Source organism: Callospermophilus lateralis, chromosome 2 (assembly GCF_048772815.1).
Source record: "Callospermophilus lateralis isolate mCalLat2 chromosome 2, mCalLat2.hap1, whole genome shotgun sequence".
In the NCBI taxonomy this organism is placed as follows: Eukaryota; Metazoa; Chordata; class Mammalia; order Rodentia; family Sciuridae; genus Callospermophilus; species Callospermophilus lateralis.
In genome coordinates, this window is record NC_135306.1 from 73,547,079 (window position 1) to 73,563,747 (window position 16,669).

The 16,669-nt window shown below is 35.9% G+C and overlaps 1 protein-coding gene across 2 annotated transcripts in view; it reads right to left on the minus strand.

Moving 5' to 3' along the window:
- Positions 1 to 287: 287 nt before the first annotated feature.
- Positions 288 to 16,669, minus strand: part of Carnmt1 (carnosine N-methyltransferase 1) — a 43,616-nt gene continuing 27,234 nt past the window's right edge. For both annotated transcript variants that reach the window (XM_076846057.2, XM_076846058.2), the window contains exons 5-8: positions 15,643 to 15,821; positions 12,677 to 12,790; positions 3,807 to 3,910; positions 288 to 2,909 (exon numbers count right to left, since the gene is read on the minus strand). In XM_076846057.2, coding sequence (XP_076702172.1) covers positions 2,808 to 2,909; positions 3,807 to 3,910; positions 12,677 to 12,790; positions 15,643 to 15,821 — 499 coding nt within the window. In that variant the 3' untranslated portion in view covers positions 288 to 2,807. The remainder of the gene's footprint in view (positions 2,910 to 3,806; positions 3,911 to 12,676; positions 12,791 to 15,642; positions 15,822 to 16,669) is intronic.

Genomic DNA, 16,669 nt, shown 5'->3' on the forward strand with positions numbered 1-16,669 from the left:
CCTACTGTTTGCCTTTATAGCTCTTTTTCTGTAATTTAGCTAAATTAAACATCAAGATTAATCTTTTCCTTGGTGGATTCTAAGTTCATTACAGTGAACTTGAATGAAAAAAAGTGAAAACAATACAAAGCCTAGCATAATCAAAGGGCAAGTAATCGTATCACTAACTTCTAGAAGCAGTGAAGACTAACACAAGGGTTCAAAAGTATGTGTGCACAATGAATTAAAATTCCCATATCTGTGGTTATCACTAACTTAGATGGAAACAACCAAGCAAATATTGTTTCATAGCAATTGGCAGACTTTAATATTCAAGAAAAATTAAGTCCATCATACACATTAAAAATATAGGAAATTTCATGCAGACATGAAGCTTCCAATTCAGCCTTTGTGGCAACTTTTAGAAGGAGAATTACATATAAATACAGTACACTTTGTAGTTCCCAAACTTCATAATTTTATACTGTGATTTATACAGCTTCTCTTTATATTTTATATATCCCACCTCACTCATTTAACACAGCCTAAAATCTGCACCACTTCAGAATATGAAAAAGAGAGGAAAAAAAAAAAAAAAAAGCAAGCACACTGACCACTTTGCAAACAATTCTTTTGTGTTTTGAGCTAAATTAAGGGGAAAAAAAATGTTAAGGCTTACATGCTTTAGTAGCCAGGATTAAATTTAAGAAATACAAAGTTAAATAAATCCTCCAGTGACATTTCTATTATTGATTAATACCACATTTTCAAGTTTAGAATATATTAACTGCAAAAGCTACAAGAAAAAAAGTGATGCAAATTTGTATAGACATTTAAAAATAATACTCATGATATGAGGAAGAAATTAAAACAAATGAAATAACTTCAGAGTTAACTAAAATATATTCTGTAATTTAGAAATATAGGTAACATTATTAAAGAATAAAACCTGATAGTAAAACAAAAAAAATTTTTAGGCAATAAAACCAATCCACCAGTGTCAATCTGTTTTTGCCTTTGTGAGAAAAAATCTTTTGTTTTGATACAAGTGATAAAAAATATTAGTCATCAGTGAATAAAAGGCATTTTTTACATTATTCAAAAACAGTATGTATTCCTTGCTATTCAATGGATGTTTTTAAATACTTATGCTCCTTTTAAGTTTTTTTTCCCTTAAAAAATGATTTTGGGGTGCTTTTCCCCTTTGCGATTAATTTCAAGTTCATTTATATAAGTAATGAGAATTCCTACCAAATAAATGTATGCCAAGTATTGAGGGTCATGAACACAACATAGTTTTGTTTTTAAAAACCTCGGGTTTCAGATTTCCCTGACTTGACAAGTCAAATTAAAATTAGCTCCATGGAACCTTATCCTGCATAATGGGAGTAAAGATAAAAAAAAGCTCCCTTGCTGTTTGCGGAACCCGCCCCCAACCAGAAAGATGCTAAATCCAGTAATGATTCTTACAAGCTACAGGCAACGAAGATCTGAACATTTACAATTAAGTTTTCTTATCAAAACCATGACACTTATGCTACCAGCACATTAAGTTCCTCTAATCCAAAATGCCAAAGAGATAACTTAAAGCAATCATAATCATCTATGAAAATATTCTATGAGGGTTCTTTCTTTTCTCCAAGAAAAGGTTAAAACATTATTCATCTTTGCTTTCCAAGGTACTGGAAACAGAAGAACAAACATTAAAAGAGAAAAAAAGAAAAAAAAAACTGCCTCCAATATAGATCTGCTAGAGGTAGTAATTTACAGCAGCATATATAATGTTTAAGCTCCATCTATCAGGGAACAAAATTGGTGTTAATATGAAATTACATGAATGCCAGCTACTCAAAGACAGACCATGGGCAGTAATTCATCCCTGAATTTCATACTCAAGATTTTCCATAGTAATACCATTATGACAGTTTTTACTAGTATATGATTAACTAAAAAAGTGCTTGCTTTCATAATCCTGATAATCTAAAGACATTATTGTAAACATCACACTGGCAAACCGTATTCATTTCTAGTTTGAAATCATACATTTCAAATGGGCAGATTTTTATTTTCCAGTCTCCTAGCACTACTTTAAAAAAGGCTTTTGTGCCTTACTTAGAATGTTGAGATCCCATACATTTCAAAGTGACCCATGATGAGCATGCTTTCATAAAGTGTTCCATTTAGTGTGGACGAAAGACTTAATTTCTCAGTTCCATTTTACTGACCAGTGATACAATTAAATTTAGCATTTCATAAAAATGAAATGTATGAAGCTTCTCTAAATTCAGTTGATTTAGAAAAAATAAAGTCAGCTAATTTAGATGAAGAAAAGAAATAGATAAACATTTTATCTACACATTGCTCAGGAAGAAAGTGAACAAAATCACAATTCCAGAAGATGAATGTAATAGGATCCTTAAACTTCTAAAAATAGCATATGCAATGCACATAAAACAATAAAAAGGAGATTATTATGGACTTCAATACTATCAATCATTAATATGGCAGATTTTCGACAGCTTCATGAAGACACTGGAGATTAGTTTTTTTTCTGCTGCAAGACAATTCTGGGCTTCAATGAAAAAGTATATGTGAAGATTATTTCCTCCATTTTTACTTGTGTAATACAAATCTGCATGGCATAGTATATTTCTGAAAAAAGCAATAGACATTATTAAGAAAATAGACACTATTTCTAAATTTTGTTAAGAATAAGAAGGCACCACTGATTTGAGGTTGTGTCCTGTCATCACTGATAGTTGATTTTGAGTTGTTTATTTCAGCATTTGTTCTTATTATACTTTTCTGGGTGATATCACTTAAGACCATTATTGTGGCTTACGGACCACAAACAAGACACATTCATAGTAGTATTTCATCATAGAGAGATCATTCACAGTATATGTTGACAACACTGATTCTTTTTCCACCTGCAATGCAAACAATAATGATGATGATGATGACAATTATGATCATAACAATCCCACTAATAAATTCTGAGCCTCACAAGTAGCAGGCATTCTTAAGCAGATCAACTTATTACATATAGCTACCCCTGTAAGATCAGTACTATCATTAATTCCACTTCACATAGAAGGGTTATGTAAGTGGCTCAAGGTCATACCATGAATGCTAGAACTATGATTCAAATGCAGACAATCTAACTCCAGAGTTTGAACCCTACACTATTATAATACATTGCTTCTATTTTTAGCAAATCTGTTGGTTATATTTTAAATGAATGGAATACTCCTACGTAAACAAACAACTAAAACACAATAGCCAAAGTGTCATAAAACGTGTGACTCACATGATAAAAACAGATCAAGCAGTATGAAGAACAAAAGAACTATATTATTTTTATACCTGCCTTCCCACACTGCTCTTTCTATTTTTCCAGAGCATAGTCTACTGGTATCTATCAGTAAGAGTTTACCAACACCAATACTGTAATTCAGTTACCACTTACTGAAAACCTATTTTGCCAGGGATTATAGATTTTCCTTTATATACATTATCCCAAATCCTTATAATCTTGAAAGCTATATTATCTTCACTTTATGGATAAGAAAACAAGAAGATTAAGAAGTAAAAGCTAGGGCTGGGATTGTGACTCAGATATTGCCTAGCACATGTGAGGCACTGGGGTTCAATCCTCAGCACCACATAAAAATAAATAAATATAATAAAGGTATTGTGTCCACGATAACTAAAAAAAGAAAAAAAAGTAGTAATAATAGTAGTAATGCTAGCTACTGCCATAATATCTAGATTTCTGTTTAAGGGCTTTAGAGTTAAAATTTGGCAATATTTCATTCCATCCTTACCTCTACCTGGAATCCATATTGCAGAACAACATTTTTTATATCCTCGTAGCTCAATTCTATGGAAAGTTCATTTGCCAAATTTTCAAAGTGGTACAGCAGAGGACCTGTGTGTTAAAGATACTATGAATGAATTACCTGATATATAAGCTTGCACTTAATAGCTATGTTACACTGAATGAACATCAAGCTCAACAAATTGAGCAGTAAATGAGACAAACATAAAAAGGAAAAGACCTATTTTATTCATTGAGGATAATTATCTAAACCTCTGAAACTCTGGCCCAGTAATTAACATCTAAAACCTAGGTACTATACTCATGGTAAATGAGTCCCTGTATATCTGCCTGGCAGTGTGATTATTCACAACATGGGCCTGAATGCACCAAGTCTCTAAATTCCAAAGGTAATATAATTATAAATCTTTAAATAAATTTAAAACTGCAGTTTCAAACTAGTTATCACACAAAAACAGTAAAGGATTCAAGCTAGCCCAAGTGAGAGTGTGGAGAGGCAGAGAGGTTATAGGGAAGGCTTCCTGTAAGGAAGAGGTGACACTACCTAGCTGGCTTTCATGCCCCAGCTCTAATACCTACTAACTGTGTCTATGGGCAAGTTACCAACTCTGCTTCATATACAGCATGACTCTAATATGAGATAACAGGCAATACATCTGTCATGAAAAAGGCACTAAGTCAATGACAGCTGTTATAGCTATTTTTTTTTAACTTTCTCCACTTTACTATTCTAATTCCAGTTAGCCACAGAATTAACATATGATTTAAATTAGGATTTTCCAATCTTTCAATCTCTCACATTTTTCCTAATTCATCAGCTTCATCCAAGGAAATATTATCACTTAACACACTGTACCTGATACTAATGTAGACCATCTTCTCTTTAACTTTCATTAGACTAATTATAAATCCTGCATCTAGTTTTCTACCCCCACTCCTCACTGTATGAATAGGGGTTCCTTTTATCATGGAAGATAAAAGGAACAAAAGGGACAAAGTTTCTGCTCCCAAGAGGCTTGCCATCCTGTGGGTCATACTTAGAGTTAAGTCCCCCCACGTCTTTTTTAATCCTACATAAACCACTAGAAAAAAAATTATCATGAATACTATTTAAATAATGTTAGCACTCTTTCCAAAAGATAAAAATACTTTCCTAACAATTTCCAATAAGCCTACATTTCTGTCACAGTATAGTAAAAATAATCCCATAGTTAACCATCTACCTATCCTCTGTTGTGCCCTAAAGTATCCCTAATCCTTTTCTTAAAGGCGGCAGAGCCTCACAGCAAAGTCTTTCTGGCTTTTATCTATCTATCTATCTGTCTATCTATCTATTTGTTTATTTATTTATTTTTGGTCTTGGTATTGGAGATTTAACCCAGGGGTACTTTGCCACTGAACTACATCTCCAGCCTTTTTATTTTGGCCTTCAACTTGCCATCTTAGCCACTGGGATGATAGGAGTGCGCTAGCTTTTAAAGCTCTTTCCAGCTTTTAAAGCTTATGCTGTTCCTGTTTCACTAAGAACCTCTGATAACATGGTTTTATTATGTGTACATATATGCACTATAATGATTCCTACATACCAGGGCCATATTTTACCTCTACTTATGTTGCTTTCCATCTAAAAAAACACTCTCCAATTCATGCTTTTGCCCTGCTTCAAAACACTCCTGCAATCTATCCTAGTCTTTATCCCACTACTATTCCTCTTAATACAGTATATCTTACAATTCACTTAATGCAGTGTTGCACCGCTCATTGTAATTAGTACTGTTTTCTAACTAGGTTACAATTTAAATGTCAAGGAACATGTCTTAAGTTTCTTTGAATTCACTAAAATGCAATCTGCTAAATATACAGCATAAGCATCTATAATTCTGACAGACAAAAGATGTGATACATATTTTCTATAGTCTTCTATTACAAATGGTATTTCAACAAATCATCTCCACACATTTCAGATTTTCCCTTACAAAGATTTATTGAAAATCAGAGAGAACAAACACTTTACTGAGTTGATCTAAACTGCTAAAATACTGTCCAAAAGATTTATAGGTTGACAGTCCCTTACCCTTGGGACTAAAAATGTCCTTTGGACTCTGGAATATTTGCATATACATAATGAGACAGCTTAGGGAGGGGACCCAAATCTAAACACACAAAATTCATTTATGTTTCATATATACCTATATACATAGCCTGAAGGGTTTTTGTTTTTTGTAGTGTTGCGGATTGAATCTAGGGCTTCACACATGCTAGGCAAGTGCTTTACCACTAAGCTATACTCCACAACCACTAAAGGAAACTTTGTTTTTGGTGTACACCTGCATTTTGACTGTGATTGTTATACCATGTCAAGGTAAAATTTTCCATTTGTGGTGTCATGTAGGTGGCTTCAAAAGATTTAGATTTTTCACTCACAATTGCTATGATATGTACTTGTTTTAAAGCCTTAATGAGCAGTGGGAATGCAATGATACAGTTAGTCTAGAAAATGGTTGGTATTTTCTTGTGAAGTTCAAGGGAACTTTTGGGGGTAATGGAAACGAAATATTTTCTGTCTTATTAATAGTTATATGGTTTATTCCATTTTCAAAATGAATCAAACTATGTATTCAATAGAGAGAATTTTATAATTATGTCCATTATACATCCAAAAAAACCATCTGACTTAAACAATTTTTAATAAACAAAATATTTGCTAGTTTGATAAGGGAAACAATAGGCCATAAAAGTAATGTGAGCATTTCCTTGAAGTTGAGCAGTTTTTCATTTCATTACCTAGTTGCCCATTCTTTAAATGAAACTTATCACAAATATCTGACACTGAACATATAAAGACAAAATAAAATATGGACACACATATAAGAGTTTTAATTTTCTCAATTTTCATGTCTCCTGGTATTCTTGTTAGTGGCTATAATAAAAGGAACAAAGATATATTTTTCCTTGGCCATAATTATAAGCTCATAATAGAAAGCTGAAGTAACATGAAAAAGTATAAAAATAGAGTCAAACTGATTTCTAATGCACTCATTGACAAACACTTGAAAATGTCTTACCTTGCACTTTCCTAGATGTGTAATATAAGATATCACATACATAGTTTTGCATCTTCATTATGAACATTTCTCTATTGGGCTAATTATTTCTAGAGAACAGTTTTACTCTGGGGAATCTTATGACTATTCATCAACTCCACTGCTCTTAAAAATACAGGTTCAGGGCTGGGGTAGTAGCTCAGTGTGGTGCTGGGGATGGAATCCATGGCCTCATGCATGCGAGACAAATGTTCTACCACTGAGCTGCATTCCCAACCAAGGACTGTTTTTGGTTTCCTTTGAGACACATCTCACACCAAGTTTCCCAGGCTGCCCTCAAACTCACAGCTTTTCTGCTTTGGCCTCCGGAGTAGCTAGAACTACAGGTGCCCACCATACTCAGTGTGCATTTTAAAAGTTAATAATCCTTCCAACCCTGATTTGATGCAACTTGGGCAATATTTTCCTAATTGTACCTCCAGTGTAGTTTGCCAGTGTTGGAGGGTAGTTGGCAGTAACAGTTCTACTCACATATGAATGTAATGATATTCTAATCTACATAAGCAGAGAGTAAAGTCATTCCCAAGGGATTAATACACTCTCAGTTTACACAGAAAATCAAGGCCCCAGATCCCTATGGCTAAAGTCAAAACCATGAGAATGTTATAAATTCACCAATAGAGATACAACTTTATCATGTCTCTTGGAAGCCACTCTCCCCATGACACCTGAACTTTACTTTGCTCCCTCTTTCAAATGTGGAATAATATATTCATTCACAAACATAGCATTCACTAAGTAGCCACTATTCCTCAGGCTCTGTCCCAAGAGACAAGGAAGCATTAGATCCCTGTTCTCATCACATTTAGAGATGAAGGGGAAGGAAAGAGAAGAAAGTAGAGCCATAAGACAGAAGAAAGATCACAAAAGGTATATATAATCCTCAAGAGATTTAAGTTATTGGGCTGGGACTGCAGTTCCAGGGGTAAATCACTTGCCTAGCAAGCATGAGGCCCTGGGTTCAATCCCCAGTACAAGAAGAGAGAAGAGGAATATATGTTATCAGGAAAGCTAGAATTTTACGTAGGGAGTCCAAAAGACACAGATTTACATGTTGGAAAGATCACTCTGGTGAAACTATGGAGAAATGAAAGGGGTATGGAGGGCTGCAGACAACTTGAAGACAGGGATACTAAGGAAACTACAATGATAACTGAGGCAAGTAATGATGAAATTAGAGCAATATTTTTTAACTGGAAGCATTTTTTTTCCCTTTCTCAGGGACATTTTCCTATGTTCAAAGATACTTTGGGTTGTCATAACTTGGAGGTGGTACTGGAATCAAGTAAGTACAGACCAGGGATACTATTAACCATTTTATGATGTACAGGACAGACCCCAGTTGAAGAATAATCCAGCCCCACATGTCAGTAGTGCCACAATTGAGAAACTGAGATAAAAGGGTTTACTGGATGCAGATGGTGAGATAAAGAGGAGTGTTATGGGCTGAATGTTTGTCCCTACTACCCTACCAGTTCAAATACGGAAGCCCCAATCCCTAGTGTGGCTGCATTTGGAGGTAGGGACTCTAAGGAAGTAATTAAGGTTAAATGAAGTCATAAGAGTGGTATAATCAAACAGCATTAGTGTCCTTGTAAGAAGAAACACCAGAGAGCTCTCTTAGGCACTCTTGCCCTCTCCATGCCCATGCCAAATACATAAGCACACAGTCATTGGCAACACAAAGGAAGAATCCTCACCAGATAGTAACCTGGCTGGCACTTTATTTTTGGAATTCCACTCTTCAGAATTATGAAAGAATACACTTCTATTGTTTGAATTGCCCAATCTGTGGTATCATAATTATGAGAGTCCCAAATTAATAAAAGAGGTACTCCCTAGTTTGTTGGAGGAATTCAAGTGAATGACAGAATAGGAAAGGTATGAACATCATTTTCTTGAAACATAGATTTTGAAGTATCTATGATACATCCAAGTAGGACAATACTGGCTTGGAGTACAGAAATATTTGGATCAGTGACTGAATGAATAGGGAAAGTTAAGAAACTGGGTCAGAGGGACAGAGAGCAGGGATAGGAAGGGCAGCAGAATACAATGGACACTAGTATTGCTGAATGTATATATGTGGCTGTATAACCAATGTGATCCTGCAATCTGTACACGTGGAAAAATGAGAATTCATACCCCATTTGAATCAAATGTATGATGTGTCAAGATCATTGTATTGTCATGAGCAACTAATAAAAAAAAAAAAAAAGAATGAGTACATGGGGCTAGAAATATAGCTCAGTTGGTAGAGTGCTTGCTTTGCATGCACAAGGGCATGGGTTCAATCCCCAGCACCACCAAAAAAAAAAAAAAAAAAAAAAAAAAAAGAGAATGAGTACATGACATAAAGAGTGAAAAACCCTAATTAAACACCTGGAACACACCAATATCTAAGGAAAAACTCATTGTGAAATTATTGTTTTTTATATTCTTTAACTTGTACATGCAAAGAATTTTGTGTATAAAGCATTAACTTTTTAAAAAACTATTGTAAGGATTGTGTTTTTCCATTATTTCAGTTTTTAAAATTGTTTTGAAATTCTATGGTTAGGAGTCTGAAAGCTTTAACTTCCTGTTAACAATTGTTCATAACAAACATTGCAGGCAGCCTATCTACTCTTAGGCAACAGTATGCTTTCCAGGGGCCAATTTTATTAGTTCCAGAAAATTATAAATATTATTACATAACAATAATATCAATAAACAACACAAGTTTTTAAAAAACAAAGTTGTTTCCATGAAAGTTAAGTGCTTTAGAAATATATACAATCTTACCATAACCATAACTCAGAATTGGGATCAAAAATTCTGATCACATAAATAACAGGGTCATGTTAATCTTCAGCTACAAACTGACAATAAATGTCTGACTATAAACCTATCTCTACCATATATAAGCTATAGGACCTTTATGCTAATCACTTAACCCAGTCTGAAGATTCAGTTTCTTCAAGTACTAAAGAATGATGACTGCAGTGTATAGCTGCTCTCATCTGTTCTTACGGAATTCTAAAGAAGTCTGACGTACTACTATTGTTCAGGCGTACTACTACTTCTAGTCTGAGTCCTAATGGCAAAATCTCTAGAATAAAACCATTAAAAAGGAAGCAGAAATTAAACTAGACTAATCCTGAAGACCATGGAGTCAAAACCATGTACTTTGTGTGTGTCTTGTATCTATGTGCGCGTGTGTTGCTGGGGATTAAACCCAGAGCCTTGTGCATGCGAGGCAAGCACTCTACCAATTGAGCTATATCCCCAGCCCACATCTTTCCTTTTAAAGTATGATACCTCATCTTGAAAGCCTTTATAATCTAGCCTTGATGTCTTTCTGAACATAGATTACATATCTCGCTTAAAAAAAAGAAAATGTATACAAGGACATGCATACTTTCCTTGGTGTTAGCATTGTACTTCCTTTATTTTAAGGAAAAGCTGACAGTTTCCCTTAGTTTCTGAAAGAGAGGGATCATGTCACAGTCATCCATTGATTTCTAGCATCAAGCAGGAGTTCAAGGTTTTTTTTGCATATGTTAGAGTCTGTAAACAAGTCAGGATGGGAGCAAATCTGCTCGTCCCTAGATGGGGCGAGAGAAAATATGGCCATTTCAAAAAAACGGAGAAGACTGATACAGTATGTTTGTGTCTTGTTTTGTCTCAGTGTATTGTATTGTCTTTGTGATGAAAATATGGAAGGGGTAAATTGATAAGGGAAAGAGGCACCCCAGTGGAACCAAGAATAGTTAGGGTATGTGTTGATGGAAGCCCAGGAACTCTAGTCAGAAAGAAGAAAGTTCAGAGGAGGAAGGATTATCAGGAAAAAAGTTGCAGCAAAAGGCTGTTACTGAATACTTTTCATTACAGGAGGGTGCGTGAATTGGCGCAGAGGGTGCGTGAATTGGCGCGGTGGCTGCCACGTGCGCGAGCTGGTCAAAGCGCAGCAAGGACTTTCCAAGCAGCCGCAGCTGGCTCCCCCCCCCCCCCACTGCCTAGAGCCCAAATCCAGACCTGACCTGGAGGCACAGTCTCGGGGCTCTTGCTCCCTGTGCCCAGAAGCATTTTGAGTCCAGGACACTCCCCATGGCCATCTGGGGCTGCCCAGGACACTACAGCCCCGGTGTCCCTGATGTTTGGTCATTTTCAATGCCAATAACTAAGCTACAATGGTTCTCCCACACCTGGAAGCTAATGAGTAATGAGCACTATTAAGGCTTATTTCAAATGTAGAAAACCTTGAGATAATGTGCTAAATTGTTCAGAAGGTTGTTTTCTTAGTGCCTGCTGGAATACAACAGGATTTTCTTTAACATCATTGCTGGAGCTCCTGCCTTCGTCCCAGTGCCGATAAAAACGAAGGTGGAAGAATTTCCATTGTTGCTGAAAACCGGACGAAACTTTGGCTGAGAAACAGACGAGACTTCGGAGCTGTTGCTGTTTCTGCTGCTACAGCTTAGGCTAGCTGCCTGCAGAACTTACCTGGACTGTGATTTAAGCTAGCTGCCTGCAGAAATTACCTGGACTGTGATTTACCTGGACTTTGAATTAATCTATTGAGACACTGCTTTACCTGGACTGAGACAACAAACTGTAATCTACAACAAATTGTAACTCAGTATCTTTGCTAATGGTGTCATTGCTGGTATAATTTTTCCAAGGGCTTCTTGCATGGAGCCATCAATTGGCTTCGTATTGTGGCATTTTGTATCTTCCCCTTCTGCTTGTAGCAGATTATTTATGGTGTTTGTGTAAAAACCACTATGGTCGTTATTTAAATTAAACAAAAAGGGGAAATGTTAGAGTCTGTAAACAAGTCAGGATGGCGCCTGGTATTTTGCAGAGGGAGTGGTTTGTGAAGTAACGCCAGCGAGCCATTAAGTGTGGAGATTCCTTATTGGTTGACTGCTGTGTCTGGTTTATGTTAATTAAGATAAGCTGTGTGTAATGTATATATACCCCTCTGGTCCTACAATAAACGGCTCCCACTCCTGCTGTATCAACCTTCACAAGTTCCTTGTCACCCCCCCCCCGTTATTTTGCTGCAGCCGAATTGCAGCATGCATAAATGAAGTTATATTTCTATTCTTTTTCCTATCTATCTATCCATTGTGATATTGGGGACTAAACACAAGGGGGAGTCTATCACTCAGCCACATCCCCAGTCTTTTTTATTTTTCAATTTGAGACAGTACTAAGTTGCTGAGGCTGGTCTCGAACTTGTTATCCTCTTGCCTCAGCCTCCCAAGTATATGGGATTATAGGTGTGCACCATCATGCCCCACCTCAATTCCTTATTAAATTCAAGGTAATCAGAAAATTTATTACATGTATTCTTTTCCTGATATATAGGTGTACTAAGGAGGACAACTTCATGACAGAAGTAAAATATTTCTCCCAAATGCTTAAGAAAAAAAATAAAGACCACTCTCCTATCAGAACTATCTCCATGGCATTGGAGTTAGGGAAGACAAGGGAATGAATGCCTAACCATCAAATTAAAAGTCAGTATAGTCCATGTAATTATGACCATAGCAAGACTGACCTAAATATGAACATACAATGTTTGGGCTTCCACTGCTTTTGGAGGCATCACCACTAGAATGTGTCTAAAGAGAACTGCAGAAGTTTTTAAATGTGTACAACATAATTCCAAGTTTCACAAACATTTAGTAAAGTCACCAAATGTAAAATAGTTATAAACACTCAGAGTTATGTGTAAAATTTTAATAAATACTGAAGAACTTACCAAGATTTATCCAAATTCCACCTGGCTTGAGTATTTTCCATATGGTATCAATATAATCAATCACATTGTGAGCTGTGTCTATGAAGAAACAGGTGGCAATACAGTCCCAGGTATCTAATCAAGAAAAATTAAATCACTGCATCTGTTATCTTGCTTTTTTCCTTTTGTTAATCCTTCAAACTGACCAGCTAAAATATTTAACTGTAGTGCTACAAAAGCTAAACTTTTCTTTTTTTTTTTTTTCTTTGCAGTACTGGGGAATGGAACCCAGAACCTTGTGCATGTTAGACAGGAGCTTTACCAATGAGCTACATCCCCAGCCCTTTTTGATTATATTTTGAGATAGGGTCTCACTAAATTGCTGAGGCTGGTCTTGAACTTGTGATCCTGCTGCCTCAGCCTCCTGAGAAACTGGGATTATAAGTGTGCACTCCCACCTAGTCAGAAGCTGAATTCTTTTGATCACCACTATAATCAAGATAACCAAATAATCATTTATGGGGGATACTCTATAGTTCATAAATGTTTATCAATAATCTGAAAAAGTGATCAATTTGGAATTCATTCATAATAACATACATCACTAGAATCATTACCAAATGATATCTGTAATTTTTATCATCTATTTACTCTCCCCCTCCTTCTTCTGAGGGCCTTGCACATGTTAGGCAAATACTATACCACTGAACTACACCCCAGCCTCCAGCCTTCATTTACAATATATTAAGACAATATAATAGTCATTTGAATTTTAGAATCTAATATGAACCTATGCTAATCACCAATTCTAGTAGACTTTACAGAGACAGGCAAATTATTGCCATTTGAAAAAATGAATGACATCAAATAATCTAACCACTACCAAATCACCAAGGAAATGAGGGGCCAAGGGCAAGTGGACACCCAGCAAAGAATACTATTTACCTCTTGAAGGCTGTGGCCTAGCACAATGATAGGGACCAGAATGACGTGGTAGTATTTGTACCAATGCTGGTGTCATGAATGTACCCAATCCCTGCAAGGATTACCTGCACTGTTATCTTAAACCCTGGTCCAGAAAAAGGAACTCTTAGGAACTTATCATTCTTTCCTCCATTCCTATTTCTCCATTTGGGATGGCAATGATTATTCTTTGTACCAAAGACACATCCTATGCATCTTTCTCTTTTAGATAGAAATACGTATCTTACGTATTTCTAGGCCTATTCCATATATTTTGGAAGCACAGAACTCGGTGCACATGTTCACAGCTAAAAAGGAATTCTGCTTCAGGTAAAACCCTCAAGTCTCACCCATGTCTGATTTAGATAATCTTTAGTATTAATGGTGGAACATGTGAAGACTTTGGGGACTGTTGGGATGGAATGAATGTGTGTCCCAAACAAGAAGGACATGAATTCTAAGAAGCCAGGAGAAAGAATTCAATTATATTGTGTTCCTCCAAAATTTATATTTAAACGTTCAACATGATGGTATTTAGAGATGGGGACTTTGGGGGATAATCAGATTTGGATTCAGTCAAGAAAACAGGGTCCCGATGACCAGATGAGTCCCCTTATAAGAAGGGGTATCAGCTCACTTGTGCACACACTGTTGCCCCCCCCCCACTCCGTCTCCCTGACAATTTAAGGACACAGAGAGAAAAAAACTATCTATAGGCTAGGAAGAAAGCCCTCACCAAAGAATCAAATAAGCCAGCACCTTTAACTTGGACCTCTTGGTTTCCATAACTGAAAGAAAGTGACTTATTTGCTTAAATGAGGCTTTCTATTATTTGAGCCCCTTTTTTGAGATCTTGCTGCTAACCTTTTTTACAACAGTTCACATCTTCCAGTTCTCCCTTCCTAATGTCAGAGCACACAGGTCCAATCTCAGAGTTCGGGGAAAAATAAACAAAAATTTCTACATTGCTAAAAATTAATAAATAGATTAAAAATTTCTATGTTGTCCCTTGCTCTAAAAGCCTTCCCACCAATGGCTTCCTGTCTCTCTCACAGTACAACTCAAAGTCCTTGCTATGGCTTACAAGTCTACCTCACTAACCCTCTGCCCTCAAACCCCACACTGTGCTCAGTACTTAGTGACTCTCTCTTCCCCCAACCCTCTTCATCTCCTACTCCCTCTGCAACATTTTCCTCCAAATCTGCATGCACTGCTTATTCACTCATTTGAGGTCACCTCTGGACATTTTTAGTTTCTACTCTTAGGCCTTCCCATTTTTCTTCCTCACAATATTTATTTGTTCTTATTTATCTCTCCCTTCTAAATGTATGAATCTCCTGTGGACAGGAACTTTGTTTTGCTCATGTTCTCTTCTGAATGCCTATAACATACCTGAGGTAAGTGCTCAACAAATATTTGTTGAAAGAAGAATCTCACTGACTGCTCGGCATTTTGCTTTTCTTCTTCCTTTTAGTCTTAATCCCTCTCTTCTCTTTCCCCATTACTATCTCCCTTTCTCTAATGGCTAATTCAAATGTCTTCAACCTGATTATAAAGGTCTTCCATATTCTGGAACAACCTACTTTTCCAGCCATATATCTCACTAAATCTCTTTTCCTGCCAATCTAGCTATGCCATTGTCCCCGATGACCTCATTCACTCTTACCTTTGTACCTCTCTCTGCCTGCCTGAAGTGCTATTTCTCCCTATTATTCAAGTTGTGACCTCTCTACAAAGAGCCTACATAAGCTTCTCACACTAGCTTAGTTTCATCTTCACTACATTCAATACACATTTGAACTGTTTACATGTGGTCTTATATTAACAGACTCAGTAATTTCTGAATTTTTTGGTTACAGATGTTTCTTTATATTTAATATCATTGCCTTGTGCATGACCTGGAAAATAGTCCACATTGTCACTGAAGTATACTTTGTATTCTACCATCAAATGAATGACCAAAACATTGGCTCATTAAGTTTCAATAAAGCATAAGACCTTTAAAATATTTGCTTTGAACTTACTGCATTCTGAATAAATCTCCTGAAAATCTCCTGCTGTCATAGAAAAGTTAGAACCAGGAGGAAGACTGTGGGGGTCAACATCTGGGAAAAAGATGGGTCGTATCTGATCAGCTGATCTCCGGTTATTGCTAAACTGATGGATCCAGGGATAAAGTTTGTATTTATTAATTTCAGAACATCTGTAAAATATGAACATAAAATTCAGTGTTAACATTTTACCAAAAATAAATGTACTTTAAATTATGATGTTTGAATGTAAATTTGTGCCAACACTACCCCCCTGACTCATATAGGATAATGTACATATACATATAGATGAGCAACCAATCATGGATTAAAAGACAGAAAAAAAATTAAATTCAGAGATATAAATATGCTACTCATTCAAACTTATAAAAATATATTTTTAAACTTCAAAACCAAGTAAAATCAGTCCAACTAATTTTTAAGAAACAGTACTGGCTTCAACTAAAATAGTCTGCTATTAATTTTTATTATTTTATACAACCCTCTGCAAAATTTTCCCTTTATCACCAACCCCTAAAACTCATACTGCCATCAGAGACAATATTATTTAAATAAGGCAGCTATTTGTTTTCCTCTAACACACACCTTCTGACTTTAGAAATAACAACTCTTTTCTACTACCTTCTAACAGAGGCCAGAGAAGTTCTCAGGGATTTTTCCAACTCAGTCATGTAAGTGTGCCTGGCCATTTTATAACTCAAGGAAAACATAATCACAATTGCTTCGCTAAATTCTTATTCCACTAAAGGAAACAAAGGGTTGAAGAAGTTTAAGAAATGATGAGAAAATACTCCTTCCTTTGTTGTAGAACTTCAAAGATTCTGTACAGAAATCATTTCAGTTTCATGGAAGACCCACTTTTTAAAAAGTAACTTACTCATCTTGTGTCAACATTCTGTTAATTAGGCAATAAAGTGGTAATCTGTATAAGCATTTTGAATTTAACACAAACACTGATGATCTACATTATAAATACAATGTACTTTTCTTAAAAAAAAAA